General features: G+C 34.4%; 1 protein-coding gene across 2 annotated transcripts in view; it reads left to right on the top strand.

The window, feature by feature from the left end:
* Window positions 1-11,885: 11,885 nt before the first annotated feature.
* Window positions 11,886-19,704, top strand: part of LOC149816928 (protein HIRA-like) — a 29,300-nt gene continuing 21,481 nt past the window's right edge. Inside the window, exons 1-8 of one of the 2 annotated variants that reach the window (XM_089987715.1) lie at window positions 11,886-12,548; window positions 14,780-15,055; window positions 15,179-15,430; window positions 15,547-15,968; window positions 16,476-17,499; window positions 17,982-18,192; window positions 18,388-18,622; window positions 19,337-19,462. In XM_089987715.1, the coding sequence (XP_089843841.1) occupies window positions 12,441-12,548; window positions 14,780-15,055; window positions 15,179-15,430; window positions 15,547-15,968; window positions 16,476-17,499; window positions 17,982-18,192; window positions 18,388-18,622; window positions 19,337-19,462 (2,654 nt within the window). In that variant the 5' untranslated portion in view covers window positions 11,886-12,440. Of the gene's footprint in view, window positions 12,549-14,779; window positions 15,056-15,175; window positions 15,431-15,546; window positions 15,969-16,475; window positions 17,500-17,981; window positions 18,193-18,387; window positions 18,623-19,336; window positions 19,463-19,704 lie in introns of those variants that run through there. The other variant, XM_089987716.1, reaches the window with a different exon arrangement.

Below are 19,704 nucleotides of genomic sequence, written 5' to 3' on the forward strand. Positions count from 1 at the left end.
CTACTCTACAAGGTCCAAACTTTTTGGAGTCTCGATCCTTTAGAAGCTCTGTCAGATTCACCTCATACTCCTCAAAGTTATAGGAGGGTTGCTTTCTCGTATTTTTCAAGTGTTGGTGGTGTATCACACCATCAACCTCACATTTTTTAGGAGTTGGGTTGATGTACATCAGAATGCACATCAAAAACCATAAAACAAAAAGTTGCACCCTTGAATAAATTGATCCCTGCTCACCAGAAGAAGAAAGACTCGCATTCTTGAAGAATGGAACCCTTGTCTCTCAGAAGTCTACATCTGGATACACTTTCAAAATATTCTTTTTTATAATCTTTCCAAAAAACATAGAACCATGAAGTTAAACTTTAGAAAAGACATTTTCAGAAAATGAAATGGTTATACCATCCAATATATTTCATTACATAATCCACCTACTACTATTTGATCAAATAATGGCATGCTTCACTACGAAAATTTAAATTTTACTAAACCAAACTCGTACATCACATCTAGAGGATCCAATCTATATAACATAAACTAAAAGAAAAATAAATGGTTTTCAACTTATGGGTTTGGGACCCAACAGTGTAGCAAAACCGACTCTAATATAGGGTTCCATTGTGCTACATTCATGGGTTCTAAAACCCTAGTTGAAACTCAGGGGCACATCATGTTCTCCAAATCTGACCTACTATATATGTTGGACATGGTCCATTTAGTAGGGATTGGCTCTTGGATTATGCTTTTTCTATCTAAAACCATGATTATTTAAGGAGTGAAAATTTGTCACATTATAGCCGTTGATTTTTTTTTACTTCGATGAAATCTTACACCCAAGGGTTTGGACTAAGCAAAACATGTGGACCACATTTAGAGGGTCCTATCTAAAAACATTTAACAAAATATACAAAAAGATACTATTTTCAGCTCATGGGTTTGGAAACCACACACACATATAATATATATATATATATATATATATATAAATATAACCTGGAATCAAGCATAATAGATGAAACTTGATGGTCACTAGATTTCCATGACGTCTTTAAGTCATACGCCTAGAACAAGAAGACACACACACACATATATATATAGTCACTAGAATATGAGAACTCAAAATATGACAACTAATGTGTGAACCACAATTTTCATGATTTTTTTATTCTTTTCTCTTGAATCTAACCATACAAATGTGATCTACATGCTTGGTTTTATAAGAACACACTCTTGAATCATCTGATTTTGATTTATAAATGAGATTTTTTTAAAGTTTTAAATCAATGGCTCATATTCATCATAAATATTTAAGCATTCAAAAATCATATTTTTCATAAAAAATACACGATCCAATGGTTGATTCTTAGTAGATTTATCATGCCAAGCACATCCACATAGTTGGATTTGCAAAAAAGTGTTGAAAATGCCTATATTTTCAGTTCTCATATTCTATATATATGGCCACTAGAATATGAGAATTATAGTGTGAACCAAGATTTTTCATGTTTTTTTATTTTATTTTTTTACTTAAATCTGACATGTACGAATATGACCGACATGCTTGGTTTTAAAGGAACGGTTCTTAAATCATCTAATTGCATTGCATATGCAGGTTTTTCTAAGGCTTGAAAATTGATGGTTTAGAATTTGCATAAGTATTCAAACATCTAAAAGTCATATTTTTTTTGTTGAAAAAAAAACTTGATCGAACAGTTGATTCCTAGTAGATGGACCATACTGAATGCATTTGCATGGCCAAATTTGCAAAAAAAGAAAAACATAAAAAATTCTTAGTTCTTACTCTAGTTCTCATAATCTAGTGGGCCTATATATATAGTTAGTGTTTGATTCCTATTATAGGAAAGAATATATGGTTTTGATTTTTCATTTTGTGGTTCTTTTTTTCTATTTTGATCTTATATATGTGATCTACATGGTTTGTTTAGTAGGTATCAGCTCTTGGATCATACGATTGCATCATTTGAATAGGCTTTTATACGGCTTCAAAAACAACCGTCTTAAAATTTTTATAAATTTTAAGGCTCATGAAATCATAAATTTTCTTAAAAAAAATATGATCAAGCACCTGATTTTTAACAAATAAATCATGTTGAACACATCTATAGGGTGAGATCTACAAGAAAAAACTTGAAACATCAAAAATCACTAATGTCCACATTCTATGGATGGTAGGAGGAACCAATTTTATATATATATATATATATATATATATATATATATATATATATAGATAGATAGATAGATAGATAGATAGGTTCATCTCACATTAAGCTACTTTTGTTTAACATTAAATGCATTCAATCGATTGAAATAACTAAAATACTCTTAAAAGAATGGCATTTATGAAAATACATAGTAATTTTTTTTGGCAAAAATAGTCTTTCGATTTTGCATGTAAAAGTAAAGTCAAACACCTTTTTCAAAAAAAGTAGAAAAGTATACATGTTACTTTTTTACCAAAAAAGTAATTATGTATTTTTTAAAATATCATTGTTTTTAAGAATATTTTAATCTTTTCAATATAACTAATTTAATATTTTCAATGTAGCTAATGCTAAATTCAACTAATTTAATGTTATATATATATAAACATGAAATGCCGCTATTGTTGAATGCAACACAAAAAACACCGTTAGTGGTGATCGTGACCATTGCTAAAGGTTTTTTTTTTATACATTGCACATGCTGTCCATTGCACCCATCATCAATGGTGCCCATATGTCCGGTGTAACCTCAATTTTTTTACAAATTAAATGCTACACCTTTATATATATAGTTAATATTTGGTGCTATTAAAGGCATGAAACTATTTAGTATGAATCATTTTTTTTCTATATTCTTAAAACTTTTTTTTGTAGATTGGACCTTATGGATGTGATCTATAAGGTTTGTTTAGTAAGAAATTAGTTTTGAATCATGTGATTGTGACAATTAAATTTTTAAGGGCATAAAAAACCAATCACCCACAAAATAAACTTTTGTGATTCAAAAAACCATATTTTTAGAATGAAATAGCATGATCCAAGGTTTGATCCTTAGCAAAGAAACCATTACAAATGCATCTATTGTCTCAATAAAGCCTAAACCTATAATTTCTAACTCAATAGTTCCTTATACACACACATATATATATATAGAGAGAGAGTATATATATATATAGAGAGAGAGAGAGAGAGAAAGATGGGGCCACTAGAATATGAAAACTAAAGGATGAACACGGCATTTTCATTACTTTTTTTGCAAATCCAACCCTACCAATGCATTCAGCATGGTCCATTTGCCAAGAATTGATTATTGATCATGTTTTTTTGACAAAAAAATGTGATTTTTGGATGCTTGAATATTTACTTAAATTTTAAGCCATTGATTTTCAAGCCTTACAACCAAACATGTAGATCACGTGTAGGGTATATATATGGGGATATATTTGGTCATGTCGCCATTACCCACAAATGCCTTTATTTTTTTTATTTTGTGCTTGTTTTTAATAAAACTAACCTTACAGATGTGATTTACATGTTTTACTTTGTGAGAATCGACTCTTTAATCATCGGATTACAGCACATAGGCAGGATTTTATAAAGCTTAAAAAATTTATGGCCTACAATGTAAAACACTTTCTTGGGTCATAAAATTATTATTTTTTTCATGAAAAAGCATAATCCAAAAGCGGGTTGCACTATTTTGAACATGTTGAATCCATCCATGAGGCAGGATTGTATCAAAACAACCTACGCATGGGAGATCTTGAGGCATCTGTACGTAATGGTACCACCATTAAAGCATTGGCTTATATATATCACAGGCGTGATGGACGTTCAACATTTTTTTTGCTAAAAAATGTTGAAACACATAAAAAATGCTGGAAAATGGCTTTAGCGTGCTTTCTGAGCGCCGCTAAAGGCCCCAGTTCCGCGGATACCTTTACCAATGATCGAAACCGCCTCTAAATTTCTTTTTAAAAAAGGATGAGGGTATCCTTTATAGGCTTTAGAGGCAGTTTCGAGCTCTAAAGAACCCGGCAGAATTGGGACATTTAGCAGTGCTCGGAAAGCACCTCTAATTCCTTTTCAATACAGAAAAACTCGCTTTTCAGCATTTTTCTGTATTTTTGAGCTGGCTGTTCCATCACGCCCTGCATGGACAGCCAACATGATCCCGTAGGTAGCTGTGCACCTAAGGCTTGTGCAGCTACCACTTTATCTCTCTCTCTCTTTATATATATATATATATATATATATATATATATATATATATATATATAAGGGGTGTAACATCAAATCTCCCTCACGTTGAACACAGTCTAATGCACTGCACACATTCGAATGTCCAAAAAAGGCCTTAAGCAGCGGTCATGATAGCTGCTAAAGGTGTGTTTTTTTATGCATTGTGCATGCTGCTTTTTGCCTGCACGTCTGGTGTAACGTGAAATTTTTTACAATCCCAATGTTATAACATTTCGTGTATATGTGTGTGTTGGGGGTTAATATTTGGTGTTGTTGGAGGCACAAAACTATTGAGCTAGAAATAGGTTCAAGCTTTAACTGCGTAGATGTGTTCAAAATGGTTTTTTTGTTAAATATCAAACCTTGGATTATGTTATTTCAATCTAAAGATATGATTTTTGAATCATGAAATTTTATTGCGTTGTGAGCCATTGATTTTTAAAGCCCTTAAAAACCCTACTTACATGTCCCAATCACATTATTCAAAACTCTTCTCCAAATAAGAAAACCTTGTATCACATCCATATGGTTCCACTCTACAAAAAAAGTTTCAAAAATATGAAAAAGAGATGATTCATACTCAATAGTTTTGTACCTTCAATAATACCAAATATAAAAACTAAAGGGTGAACTAGGCATTTTCAATACTTTTTTTTGCAAATCCAACCCTGCAGATGCATTCAGCATACTCCATTTGCTGGGAATAGATTATTGGATCATGTTTTTTCGAAAAAAAAAATGTGATGTTTGGATGCTTGAATATTTACAAATAATTTGAGCCAATAATTTTCAAGCCTTAAAACCAAACATGTAGATCACATCCACATGATCAAATTTAAGGGGGGAAAAAAGAAAAAAAAACTATGAAAATCTCAGTTCATACTCTAGTAGAAACTTTGATTTTTAAAAATCTTGAGTTTTTTTTTTGTTTATCAAACCTTATAAATATGATCTACATGCGTTTAAGTCAAAAAAAGTTTTGGATCATGTGATTGTGATCTTCGTGTAGTTTTTTTAAGACCTTAAAAAATCAAAGGCCCACATTAGCATTACTATATATATTCACTAGAATATGGGAATTACCGTATGAGCTACACATTTCCAACACTTTTTAAGATGTTTTGGACATGGTGAATTTGCTAGGAATCAACTCTCATATCATATATTTTTAATGAAATAACACAATTTTGGATACTTGAATATTTATGAAGACTATGAACTTTTTTTATTTTAAAGTCCTAAAAAAATCTTTTTTATAGATCATAATTGGATGATTAAAGTGCTGGTCCTGACAAATCACATATGTACGGTTAGATTTAGGAGAAAAAAAATCTATAAAAAACACGGTTCACAGATATTTCTCATGTTCTAGTGACTATCTGTATATATAGAGAGAGAAGTAATGGTGGACCCACCTGTAAATGTTGAACTAGTAGAAGCACGGTTGTGTCCTCTCAAAAGGCCTTTAGCGACGGTCATGCCTTATCACCAAGGTCGTGACCTCTGCTAAAGGTCCTTTTTTTTGCAAAAAACAACGCACACTTGTTCGAAGTGGGTGAGAGAGAGAGAGGTTTTGCCTGGTTTTTACCATCCTAACTTTGAATATTAATCTGGCCCCGCCTAATTTAGATCAGATCAGACTGCACTCAAAGTTCAGACCTAGCACCATATTATCATTGCAAATTTTTACTTTTGCAAGTCAAACTGACCTTTAAAAAAGTTTTGAAAATAACTAGCCTTCATTTTCAAAAATTTACGGGAAAGAGACTCGCTTGTCGGTACGAGGTTCAATCGTTCCTGGCGCCATAACTAGGGGTAATCGAACCAAGGATCAATCTTATGCTTTGCTTTGCCCAACTGTCTAAATCGTGGTTATATTCTTGAATGCACAAAGAATCAGGCATGTGCTATGAACTTTGAAGAATTTTGACTGAAAACATGATGTATGCTTAAAACATTATGAAAATTCTTGGAAAAGGGGACACTTTAAAAAATCATTTTTTCACACTTGGAAAATATTTTTAAAGAAGAGAAAAACCTGGAAAATTGTGAATTAGTCTTGGAAAAAGATTTGGAAATTTCTTAAAACTAAGGGTTTTTGAGAAAATCAATTTTGAGGAAAATTCAGATAACTTTAAGAAAATCAATTTTTCTGAGATTGAACTCTGAAATAAATCAACAAGATGAGTGTGTGTCCCTATGAACTCTTTTCATGATTCAATCTAAACCTAGATGATGCATGAATGCAATTTGTGAAAATATTTTTTGAAGAATTTGAAAAAATTATTTATAAAAGAATTTTTGTGCTTTATAGAATTTAGATGAAATAAATTCGCTATATATCCTTGACTATGGCTATGAATATGTATTGAATGTATCTCATTTGATTCTAAAAGAAAAAATACTTTGAAACTTTTGAAAATATGTCATGATTTCTGAAGATAGCCTAAGAGTGTAGGCTGTTTGTAACTTAAAAGAAGATAAATCTGGGTATCGTTCATATTCTGACTATGACCACAAATACGAATTCCACTGAGTTTTTCAACTCCTTAGAAAAAGGTGCAGGTGTCAAACAATAGCAGTTAATATTATGAAATAAACTATATGCAAATACATCCTAATCTAAGCAGGAAAATAAATTTTCTTATTCCAATATTATAATTTACATCAATAATAAATTGAATAAAATAAAAATAAAGAAAAATACAATCTTGAGTTTTTCTGCAAAATTAGTAGACTTGTTATTATTCAAAAGCCAACTTTTCAAGATTTATCCAATAATATCTGAAATTAAGGGATTTATCCGGATATAAGCCTTTTTCATGCTTCCATAAAATAAAATTCATTAAATACCATAATAGATGATGCATAACTGAATAAATAATAAAAATAAATAACTTTGAAATTCAGAATTTGGTGAAAATGGCCAAAATACCCTTAAAATTTGACATTTATTGCAAAACAGGATTTTTCAGAAAAGAATTTCGTAATATGCTTGATCCGGGGATCAAACAGATTCAAAACAATGTCAAATCGGGTGGAGAGCACTCTAATATGATTATGAAGATGATCAAACTCTAAAAATACAAAAATAATGGATGAAAATAATAAAATATGCAAAAAGATAAAATTTACCTGTGTTCCAGTTGAATCGAAACTCCGCGGGCATCCTGTTTTTATACTATGACTAAATAACAGATCAAATGAATTCTAAAAATCATAAAATTGACATGTATACTTTTAATAATCCTAAAAATAAAATGCAATCAAAAAACAAAATTTTATGATTATTCTGAATATAAATATTAAATAAAAAGATAAAAAATATGTTATTTTACCCATGCTTTTGTACCTGTCACAATGTCAGACCAGAATCGGATATCAAATATCAATAAAAATTTATGAAATTTGGCATAGGGAAACTAGACAGATCAATTAAGATAACCTTTTTTACAAATCAGGAATAAAATCTCCGATTAGGGAGATACGACTCCGACAATATATATCTAATTCTGGCATATACGTAACGATGCAATAAAGATAAATCCAGTTTCGGGTTTAAAGAAAGGTAGCAAAATAGAATAAAAAATTATAAAATTTTTACAGAAGACACTAGACATGTAGATGAAGACATGGTTTTTTACGGATTGAGAAAAAAGATCTCTGGTTAAGGAGATATGACCTACGCAAGTTAACCTTTCCTGTGAACTGTGACTGAAGGTTCAAGAAGCACATACTCTGGTCTTGGGCTTCAAGAAAATAGAAAACGATAATGAAAATTTATAAAAATCATACAATGAAAAATAGACACATAGATGAAAATAACCTTTTTTACAGATTGGAGAGATCATCTCCGGTTAGAGAGAACTCAATCCAGCAAGACGAACCAAGATTCGGACTGGCCTGGCATTTCAAGAAATATAAGGTTTGATTTCGGGCTAGTTAAAAATAGAAATAGAATATAGAAATTTATAAAATTTGTACAGCACAAACTAGACACTCTGACAAACATGTCACTTTTTACGGATTTGAAAAACAATCTTGGATGAGGGAGATATGACCTCGGCAAGATGCTCCTAATTTACACAATGTTTAAACGATGCAGAAAATAGGTTCTGGCTTTGATTTTTGAAAATAGAGTTATAGACCTCAAAAAAATCTGATTTTTTTTTAAAATTGTGGACAAATGCATGATTTTACCATAAAAATTTTGGATTTAAATAACGAATATAAACAAGCAAAACAACATCATTATCAGATGGTCAAAATTACATATCTCAGAAATAAAACCCTAATCATGATATATTCTAATTTATGCATGCAAAATCATAAAAACATGAGATTAAGGGCTCTTGATCATGCTTGAACATATAGATAATAAAAATAACATAAAAATAGCATGAAAAAAAATAAAAAATTGCTAAAGCATGAACTGAATTTGATTTAGCCATTAAAAGAGGGATTCAACATTAAAAAAGGTTGAATATCGATCTTTTTCAGGTATTTAACAAAATAAATATGATCTAAGCATTTCTAACGAATCAAAAACATGAAAAGTATGTTAAAAAGCATTAGATCATATTCTTGAATCATATTTATGGTTTTTGAATGAAAAGAAAGCAAAAATCCAACACATAGGGGGCGGCAATGAGGTATTCAATGGAAAATCATGGAAAATGATAAAAAAATAAAAATAAATAAGAAGAGGAAGGGATGCTCACCTTGGGCTGCAACAATGGAGGTTGTTGGACTTGAGGGGCTTAAGGGAGATGAGAGAAAGGGAGAGAACACCTGAGGGGGTCGACTCCTAGAGTCCCCTTTTATAGATTTTCAAAAGCATTAATTAGAGAGTTCCAATTGGTTGGAACTCTCTTAATTAATTAAAAGATAGACTTTAAAAAAAGGGGGGGGGGATTTTCATAAAAGGAGTTCTAATTAAATCTAATTTTTGACTTTTTCAACTTAAGCCCTAATGAAATCCTAAATTGATTTAAAGATTCTCAAATGTGGCGCCACCTATGTGGGCCCATATTTGGTTTTTAAAACCCTAAAAACAAAGTTAAAATAAAAAATTGAGTTTTAAAATCACTTGGGCTTTTCAAAACTTCTAACTTAATTAAAACTCTAACTTACCTAAGCTAACCTAAACACCTTCAAATATGACGCCACCTAATGTGGGCCCATTTGATTTTCAAGAACGATTTTTAAAAAGGGTTAAAAACAAGTTTTTTAAAAGCTTTAGAAAGACACCTACATTTATAATTTTTTTTTGTAATGTTGAAATTGAATAAAGATGAAAAAATTAAGGTTTGGTGCCCCCTGTAGAGTGGGCCCTACTTGAAGAAAGTTGTAAAAATTAGAAATTGAATTAAAAATTAGGTTTAAAACGAACCCAAATCATTTTTTTAAGAAAAATGTTTTTGAAATAAGGAATGTAAAGCCCTGTGGGGGTTGGCCAAATGACAAATGTCGATTTAAAACCTAGGTTTTTGAAATTAATTTCGAAAGAAAGGTTTTAAAACTGAGTATGGATTTGATATTTTAAAAACAAGAGTCTTGGATCTCGAAAATGACATGCAATGACATGAAATAATATGAAATGATTACAAAATGCAAACCTTGGATGAGGGATTTAGAGTCCCAGACCCCTCGCAGAGATTAAGAATTGGAAATTCCCGTCCAAGGATGATAATTGATGATTGAATATCAGATTCGCTATTGGATCCAATCCAAATGTGAATTGGGTCTTGAATATAGCTAAAATTTTCAGGAAAGATATTGATCCGAGCCTATACTGGAAGTTGTACCAGCTTGGAGAATGATAAAAATGATGTTTTTAACAAAAAATGACTTGAAAAATGATTTTGCCTTTGCAGGGCATGGAGTGATACTGAAAAATGAGGTTTAAACTGAATTGAACAAGATTTTAGGGTTTTTAAATTGAGAGGAGTTGAAAAGACACTGACTTAACTAAACTCCTAGGCTGAATGATTGAGAAATGACATAATTTTCGAAGAAATGGTGAGAAATAAACACTGAAGTGAAGTGGATAACTAGACTACACTATGTTTGATATGAAATGAAGGTCAATTATATTGAGATGAACTAAATTTGAAGCTCAAACACTAACTGGACTGATTGGACTTAGCTCAATTTCAGTTGAAATGGGCTAAAATGGATCCCGACAATATGAAAAATGAAATTGAACTGAAACTGGACCAATTGAACTCCTGGTGAGCTCAGGTTAGACTCAAGAGAACAAGATTGATTAGAATTGACTGGCTCGAGAACAATTGACTGAGATTCGAGCTGAAAATGAGCTTATTTATCAAGAAATAAACTAATTTTGGATGAAATGGTCAGAAATAAACCGTGTTTGCTCATTGTGAGTTCAGGAAAGCTAGAAATGACTGACATTCTAACTATTCTGAACTTAAAATGAGCCAGAGTGGGTCTAACTGACAAGGATCTAAGGTGACCTAAGGACAGAATGATAATTTTACTGGTGAAAAAGGTGAAATGATGCCTAAACTGGGAAAGGACCTAGGGGTTAAACTCCTAAGGGAAGTGACATCTGTTAAAGGGGATGTCTGAGAATGAGTGAGGAAAATTTGAGGTGTTTACACACCAGCACCTTAAAGTCCAGATCCAACAACCTGTCCAATCGGCCCTGGTTGGATAACTCATCCAAATTGTACTTATTGATATTGCTGAGATAATCAATAGTCTAACAATTTGATAAATTAATTTAAATCAGCCTTCAAATTTGGGAAGGGTAAGACCTAATAAGGGCCAAGTTATAGCATGGTGGCTATACGATGAAGCACTGGGCTACCAATATATAATAAAACCAGATATGATTGCCTACCAGACCCGATCTGTAAACTTTGTTATCCGCTTTAGACAAAGTCAAACCAAATAACCTAAAAACCTGTCCTGGATCCAGTCCAAGCATGTGCTAATTGGATCTGGATATGATCCATTTAACCTGTGGATCGATTGCTGTTTTCCCATATAAAGGCATGGCCCAAAGCAACCCTTCTCTCTCTCTCACTCGGGGTTTGGTTACAGCAGGTCCAGTCTAGAGTTGCACTTACTTCCAGTCTGTGGCCCTGGTTAAATTTGGTTTCGGATCTTGTTTGTTCATCATTCCATTAGTCAACAGACCTGGATAAATTGGATCCAACCCAGACCCGAATTGCTGACAGCCTTGTTAACCACATGGACTGAGTCAATCTTGTCTTAGCCTACTCACTGCTGTTTTATTTCCTTAACAAATTCTGGCTAGCCTAGGACTTTGGTCAAAGTCTGAATTTACAACCAATCACATTGGTTACACAGTTGGTAGGTTTGGTCCTCACATTTTAGAAGCCAAAAAAAGCGAAACACAAAAGTAAATCCTTTCCATTAGAAAACATACACTTATCTAGCGTCTTGTCTAGGGTTTTTCGTTTTTCTTCAAGGTGAGACGAACAGATCAAGCTTGAAGAAATTTGTATCGGGAGTTGGTGCTACTCCTTGTTGTGGGTCACGAAGGATGGAGCTATCATCTTAGCTAGAAGGTGAAAGGTGAAATTTCTTCATCCTTATTTTATTATTTTATCACGTTACTTAATGAATGGTGTGGTCCTCCCTTGTTTCATACCACTATTTTTTGCATCCCTCGTGACTAAAACTAATCTGTTCACTTTTCAATCTTCACCCACCATTTTCTCCTCCCCTTTATTTTCTCAACGTGGGTGTGTCTTCTATAATCCCATAGAAATATTAACGGGGTGCTTCTGATTTCTTCAGAATAGTGTTTGTTTTTTTAATCTGTTTTTCCTCGTTAACCTTGAGGGAGGTTTAAACTTAACAAGTGAGTCATTTCTCTATGGTTATGACGTTTTTTTTCCTTTTTTTTAAAGGGTCTATCTTTTCATTACCTTCATCACCATCTTCCCTGCAGAGGAATATTTCTTTTTCTTAAGGTCGTTTACCCCTTTCTGCAATGTTGTCTCTTCTTGTTCTTCAGGGAGATCTATCAAAGATCGCTTTTTTAGGCCCTCCAGATCAATTAGAGAAGTGCGTCTTTGCTAAAATGTTGTTTTTTATTGAGTTTGGGAATCTTAGGGCAATCGAGAGGAGAGGAAACTGTTAGAGAGAGAGAGAGAGAGAGAGAGAGAGAGAGAGAGAGAGAGAGAGAGAGAGAGAGAGATGATTACTGAGAAGCCAGGATGGGTGAAACATGGAGGCCTGCAGATATTCTCAATAGACATTCAACCTGGCGGCCTCCGTTTTGCTACCGCAGGAGGAGATCATAAGGTGAGTTTTATTTCCTTGTACTTATCTTTCGTTCTCAGTTGCACCATGTCTTCCTTTTTCATTGGGTATTGGTTATTTATCTAGCTTGGGGTTAAAGGGCTTCTTCTTTTTCTAAATGGAAATGGGTGGCTCTTTTTGTTTTAATGAGTTGCTTAGAGTGGGGTTATGGAAAGTAGAATAGAGCTCTCTCTCTCTCTCGTTTCCTGAAGTGTTTATTTTACTTTTTGGGTCTTTTGGTTGTTCTTAGACTATTTCGAAATTTGTCTCTTTTTGTTGGATTCTTTTGAATTTGTTCAAAACTATTTGTTGTACATATTTGATATGGTTGTTTGGACTCGGCATATCAAATATGGGTATTGACACCAACTGAATAGGAACTGATGGTTCTTTTGCCACCTTTGATTTAAGTAGTCTATCAGTGAGTAAAGATGGATAACTGCCATTGTGCGTGAATGATATTCTTGTAGCAGTTTTTCTCTTTAGGGGGCTGAGATGCACCCTTTTCTTCAGGCAAGTGGGATAAGCAGGGAAGATGCATTATAAAAAATATTTGTCTTTTATGTGTAACTGAATCCATCCAAAGATTCCAAACACCCCCTGAGTGCTTAAGTGGAGTTGACAACCTGAATGTAGGCAAATTGGATTGTAGACTTGGGCGTGATCTGCTTGAGATTTAGCCTTACCATGGTCGTTAAAAATGTTATAAGTTTTATTTCTCTGGGATTGATTGCCCAACTGCTTCCACTGAGTAGGATTCTGGCTCTGTATGTTCCCATGTGATGGTAGCCAATCTGATGAATCATCGACTTTATCCATGATTTACTATCTGTTTGACTGCGTATGTTTCGGAATGATGAGCAGATCAATACATCTTGGCAGTACAAGTTAGCACCACTAGTGTTCAAATTTCCTATTGAGGGACATATTGTTATTCTTTCTGCTGTTGCTCAGAACTTTTGTAACAGTCATCTTTTCTTGGGCTACAGAAATTAGCACTTTTATAGTTCAAAATTTCAGTGGATGCATGGATCTCTATTATCATTAACACTTGGTGCTTTTGATAGCCTAATGGAATGTGTTTGATTCTCTATTTTATTTTTTCAGTTAGATATTTGTCTTTTATAGGAATTCCAATTGTTTCTGCAGCACACATTTATTCCCTGTATTTGGTTTTTAGCCCTGTAATTATCACTTCATCTTTTTATGTAGCCGTATATTTGGTTTTCATATGTTAATCATCACTTCATGCAGCCTATTACTATGAGTTCATGCCCGTGGCTGATAGGCATAAGAAAATATATTATCAGACTTCCTTTTGACAGAGGTTTGAAATACGTGACCGTTGTTGAAGTTAGAGATCATAGATAGCCTGAAGTCTGAATAAAAAATTGTGGCTCTAACCGGCATGAATATTCATTGTCAAGTGGATTTGTTAGGAAGCTTTTCGGATATATTCCTATGGATGTGGTCCAACATTCTTGCTTTTTACTCTTTAATGTGAAATAGAAATAACCATGTTATGTTGAACAGTTGATGTGAAAAATGACAGAGTAAGGACATCACAGAATAAAGATCAATGTAGACCTGACATAAGATGGACCACTATCACTAATATTGAAGATATTTTGAAAATATCATGAGAAATACTAATATTTTAAGGTAGCTGATAATATCAGGAAAATCTCGCGATATTTTCAAAATATCGCTAAAACAAAAATATCGTGACCAAATGACATTAGTTGTTGTTTGTGCTCCCCCTCTCTCACCCCACAAATTTTTTTTTTGGAGAGTTAAAAATAAAAAAGTGTTTTTCCTTTGAAATTTTTTGGGATTTTTAATAAAGAAGACTATTGAAAGTATTTTCACAAACTGGATTTCTTGGAGAATACCACAAAAATATGATGATATCGTTGCAATATTTTCAGTTTGTAATGTTAAAAGAATTATGATACTTTACAGTTTTTCGGTTTTTCCAAATGAACCTTTTAAACTGTGACATTTTCAACATATCACAGAAATTGGTGAGACAGACACACAAACACACATACACACATGCAGAGAGGGCGACGAGACACACAAGCAGATGCATCTTGATTCACAGTTTATGGACTATAGGAAATTACCTTATGTCCTAGTGTTTCTCCAACTCTTTGGCTGTACCATGCACAGACCATTTAATTCTAGATTTTTTTAAATTAATTGCTTTTTATACTAGTGATTTTCTGTTGAAGGTTCGTATATGGAATATGAAATCTGCATCCAAGGAGGCCGAACTTGATCAATCAACATCAGCATTGCTGGCTACACTTCGTGATCATTTTGGATCTGTTAATTGTGTAAGGTGGGCTAAACATGGACGGTATGTAGCATCCGGTTCTGATGATCAGGTGATTCTTATTCATGAGAGAAAACCTGGGACTGGTACCACTGAATTTGGCAGTGGGGAGCCCCCAGATGTAGAAAATTGGAAAGTTGTGATGACCTTGCGGGGGCATACCGCTGACGTGGTAATTAACTTCTAGAGTTATTTTTCTTTTGTTGTTAATTTGAGATTTTCTTTTCAAAGATGTCATTTTGCTAATCTGATACACCGTCTAACCGAGGTGTTTCCTTTTATGTGCTTGAAGTAGGTGGATCTTAACTGGTCTCCTGATGACTCAATATTGGCTAGCTGCAGTTTAGATAATACGGTCCACATATGGAATATGAATAATGGCATCTGCACTGCTGTTTTAAGAGGCCATTCAAGCCTAGTTAAAGGAATTTCTTGGGATCCTATCGGTTCGTTCCTTGCAAGCCAGTCGGATGATAAGACTGTCATCATCTGGCGAACAAGCGACTGGAGCATTGAGCATAGGACCGAAGGACACTGGGGAAAATCTGTATGTCTTGATCTTTTCACATTATTCTTTTTCTTTTTAAGTGCTTTATTTTGTTCCTTTTTTTGTTGTTCTTTTGTTTTTCTTTCTCATTTGACTGTTCACAATAATCTCATCAGGTAGGATCAACATTCTTTAGACGGCTTGGATGGTCACCCTGTGGGCACTTTATCACTACCACACATGGGTTTCAGAAGCCCAGGCACTCTGCACCAGTACTGGAAAGAGGTGACTGGTCTGCTACTTTTGATTTTCTTGGGCACAATGCCCCTGTTGTTGCCGTGAAGTTTAACCATTCTATGTTCCGGAAGACTTATACTAATGGTTCAGACCCAAGAGTTGAATCAATCGGTTGGTCTAATGGTGCCTCCAAATCTGCAGAAAGAGAAACAGCACCAAAGTCTTCTAAAGAATTAGTACCTTATAACGTGATTGCTATCGGGAGTCAAGATTGCACTATTACTGTTTGGACTACGGCAAGTCCTCGACCACTTTTTGTTGCCAAACATTATTTTACTCAAAGTGTGGTCGATTTATCCTGGTAAGGACATCTTGCACATATGACAATAATTCTCATGAAATGTGATGCATTATAGCTTTTTTGAAGAATGCTTTTAAAATTGGATGTGTCCATTGTTTTGGTCTACTCTTACTGAAAGCGGATGCCTTCTGTCTGCGCTACTGATAAAAACAAAAATCTGAAGGTCAGGGTTGGCTTCTTGAAGCCTGTGATTTACCAAGAAGCAACTTGAGTCTGGTGGTTACCCATAAAAAGGATTATTTTGAACAAATGGTTGTGCCTCTTCATGAGAATAGTTTCACCACCCTGTCAAAATTATATATATGAAAGTGCAAGGTGGATGCTACTCATTCAATGCAAGTGCGTTAACTTTCGGGCTTTGTCATTTTAAGTATGTCAAATCATTTTTCAAGTTCCGTTTCTTTTTTGGCAATTTGAATTGACTGTCCATTTGCCCTTTCCATCTAACGGTGCTCTGGTATATGATGTTATTCTGTATTACCTGAATCATGGCTTTCTTTGAAATAGGAGTCCAGATGGTTATACCCTTTTTGCTTGCTCCTTGGATGGGACTATAGCCACATTTCATTTTGAAGTTAAAGAACTTGGCCATAGGTTGACAGATGCTGAGTTGGATAAGTTGAAAAGGAGTAGATATGGTGACGTCAGAGGGAGACAGACAAACTTAGCGGAAAGCCCTGCACAATTGTTGCTAGAGGCAGCATCTGCTGAACAATCTGCTAGCAAAAAGGGAGCTACTCTTGCTCATCAAAATCAGATGTCTGGAAAAGCTTCCATGGATACTGATAACTCAATCATTGGTCAGCCACATCCAAAGCTTCCTGATGCACCAGCTGAAGATGAAAAGAAAAATGAAATTTCAGGTGGTGTTAGTGGCGGTGGCTTGAATAAAGCTTCTGCAAGAATTTCTAGTCCAGTAAAACAGAGAGAATACAGACGACCTGATGGTAGAAAAAGAATTATTCCTGAAGCAGTTGGTGTTCCAGTGCATCAGGAGAATATCTCGGGCATTACTCAAGGAGCTCCATCAGATGTGGGCCTCCCATTTTCAGAGCAAAAGAAGGATGATAATGGGGTGCTTTGTATTGATGCTGGAGCTAATGTAGCTCCCTTTAAGAGACCATCTGATGTCAAAGAGCGTAGTGGAGTCACTGCAAGAGCCGCCATTACTGAAAGCCTGGTTTTTGAGAAAGTTTCAGTCTTGGCTACTAATGATGAAAAAATTAATCTGGAATGTGCTGGTCTTGTTGGCATGTCAGGTGGACAGATATCTGGAGACATCCTTACGATCCATGTCTTTGATAAGAAAGAAGGTGAAGATAGCACTGCATTCTGTTTGACGGCCAAGCCTGTAGAGCGGGTTTTAAATGAAATGTATGGGGTAGGGAATTCACCTATGCCTAAGGAAACTGAAGTTATATGCTCCAAAGGAGTTCCTGTTCTCTGGTCTGATAGGTTGCCAGGAAAGGTGACTGTCTTGGCTGGAAACACTAATTTCTGGGCGGTTGGTACAGAAGATGGCTGCTTGCAGGTATCATGATATTTTTCATTCCAGCTTCTGGTCTTTTATGTTTTGTCTGATCCATGCCTGCAACTTTGGTTTCTGAAGCATGCTCAAGTACCCATTTGAATTCTAAATTTTGATCATGGTCAAAGTATCATCATGTACATCTTATAAAGGAAAGAAAACTTTGACACGGTTGGGAAATATCATCTACTTTACTTACGAGGCTAGACTATTGAATGGATAAAGCAGTAGGGTCATAATGCTTGCAAATATATGTGCTAGAGTTGTTGCAGAACCTTGCACTGTTGTTAATGCTGTTTATAGGCTGTAGATGGCATTGTGCTTTGTAAGGGTTTTGTGTATTTCTTATCTTATTTCACTGTGTTCTTCATATGCCCATTGTGTAAGCATAGCTAAGTTTGTAAGAAGAAGAACACTAGATTTAAAGCCTTTTGTTATATGTATTATTGCTGATGGTCTATTCTTATTTCTGCCTACTTCTGAAGGTTTACACTAAATGTGGGAGAAGAGCAATGCCAACCATAATGATGGGCTCTGCAGCAATTTTTATTGATTGTGATGAGGGCTGGAAGCTGTTGCTGGTCACAAAGAGGGGATTGCTTTATGTTTGGGATCTTTTCAATAGGACCTGCCTTGTGCACGATTCCCTCATCTCTCTTTTTACCTCTATGCATGATTTGTCTGCAAAGGATGCAGGTATTAGATTTCCAGCAGTCTGCCACTTTGGATATCTCATTGTGAAATTAGTTGTGTTTCCAGTCTCAGTTTCTTGAATTATTCTTTTGGGTCTATGTTTTTGTAACCATGTAAGCAGTAAGCCTAAAGATTTAGCATACCAATTTTTTTCTGAGCTGTTGTTTATGATTACTCATTCTGTCTGACCTCTTTCAGGCTTGATCAAAGTTATCTCTGCAAGATTCTCAAGATCGGGGTCGCCTTTGGTTGTTTTAGCCTCCCGTCAAGCTTTTCTGTTTGATTTGAGCCTTTGCTGTTGGCTGAGGATTGCTGATGATTGCTTTCCTGCATCAAACTTTGCAAGTTCCTGGAACCTGGGGCAAGTTGGTGAACTTGCTGCGTTGCAGGTTGATGTTGGGAAGTTCTTGGCTAGAAAGCCTGGTTGGAGCAGGTATGCATATCTGACTGCTTCATCCAGCACTCTTATATTGTAATGACATTTGAAATATTCGTTTTGGATGCTGTTTATTGGAAGGCTGAAAATTTTGCTAGATTTATTAGGATTTATTGAGTTTTGTACTGTCAAAGCAAGAGGAGAAGAGATGCACAAGAGAGGAGGGAGGCAAACTCAATGAGAAACTTCATTAGCTCTAAGAATGAGAGATTACAACACTATATTGGGCACATCCACTCTTATTACACTAAAAGACAAAATGGTTGACTCTACAACTAACTAAAGTAAATGTACAAGAATACCCTATGAATAATGATATATATACAAGAAAGGGGCAGCACACAAGAAAGGTAAAACACATTATATCTTAGTATGTACCATATTGTTTAATTTGAGATAATATAACCTTCCTCTCCGAAATATGATTGCATGGGTATGTCTCTTGGATTAGGTAGTTCTCAGAGTTGGCCCATAATGAACAATTTACCTCTTGAAGTCTCTTGCCTTTATGGCTCTTGCTATATTTCTTGTACCCTACTAGTTAATTATTATCATTCTTTCTATGATCATCTTGCTAGTACTGTTGTTTGCTTGCATTTTTTTGGTTTGAACTTTGAACATGTGCAATATAGTTTAATCTTGCCTATCCGTGTTGTCTCCAACATCTGACATGTATTTTGATGTCCATCTGGCATGATATGATTGTCACAGGACTTTAACTGATGATGGAGTGCAGACCAGGGCACATTTGGAAGCTCAACTATCATCATCCTTGGCTTTGAAATCACCTAATGAATATCGTCAATGCCTCCTCTCCTACATCCGGTTTCTTGCCAGGTTTTCACTTAATCTCTTCACTACTGGAAATTCATTTTATTGTTCATGTGAAAAATATTCATTTCATGCTACATTGAATCATCAATTTGTTAGATAATTACTTTTTCTTTTACTTTTATGTTCACTCTTTCCAATTGGAGTACTGTGAATTTCAACATGTCTAGTGAGAGAGTGATGCAAACATGCTAAATAGATTTTTCAGGATTTTTTCTTTTTCTTTTTAAATTCTAACCATACGATGT

This window comes from Nuphar pumila, chromosome 14 (genome assembly GCF_984573655.1).
Source record: "Nuphar pumila chromosome 14, dmNupPumi1.hap1.1, whole genome shotgun sequence".
Taxonomy (NCBI): domain Eukaryota; kingdom Viridiplantae; phylum Streptophyta; class Magnoliopsida; order Nymphaeales; family Nymphaeaceae; genus Nuphar; species Nuphar pumila.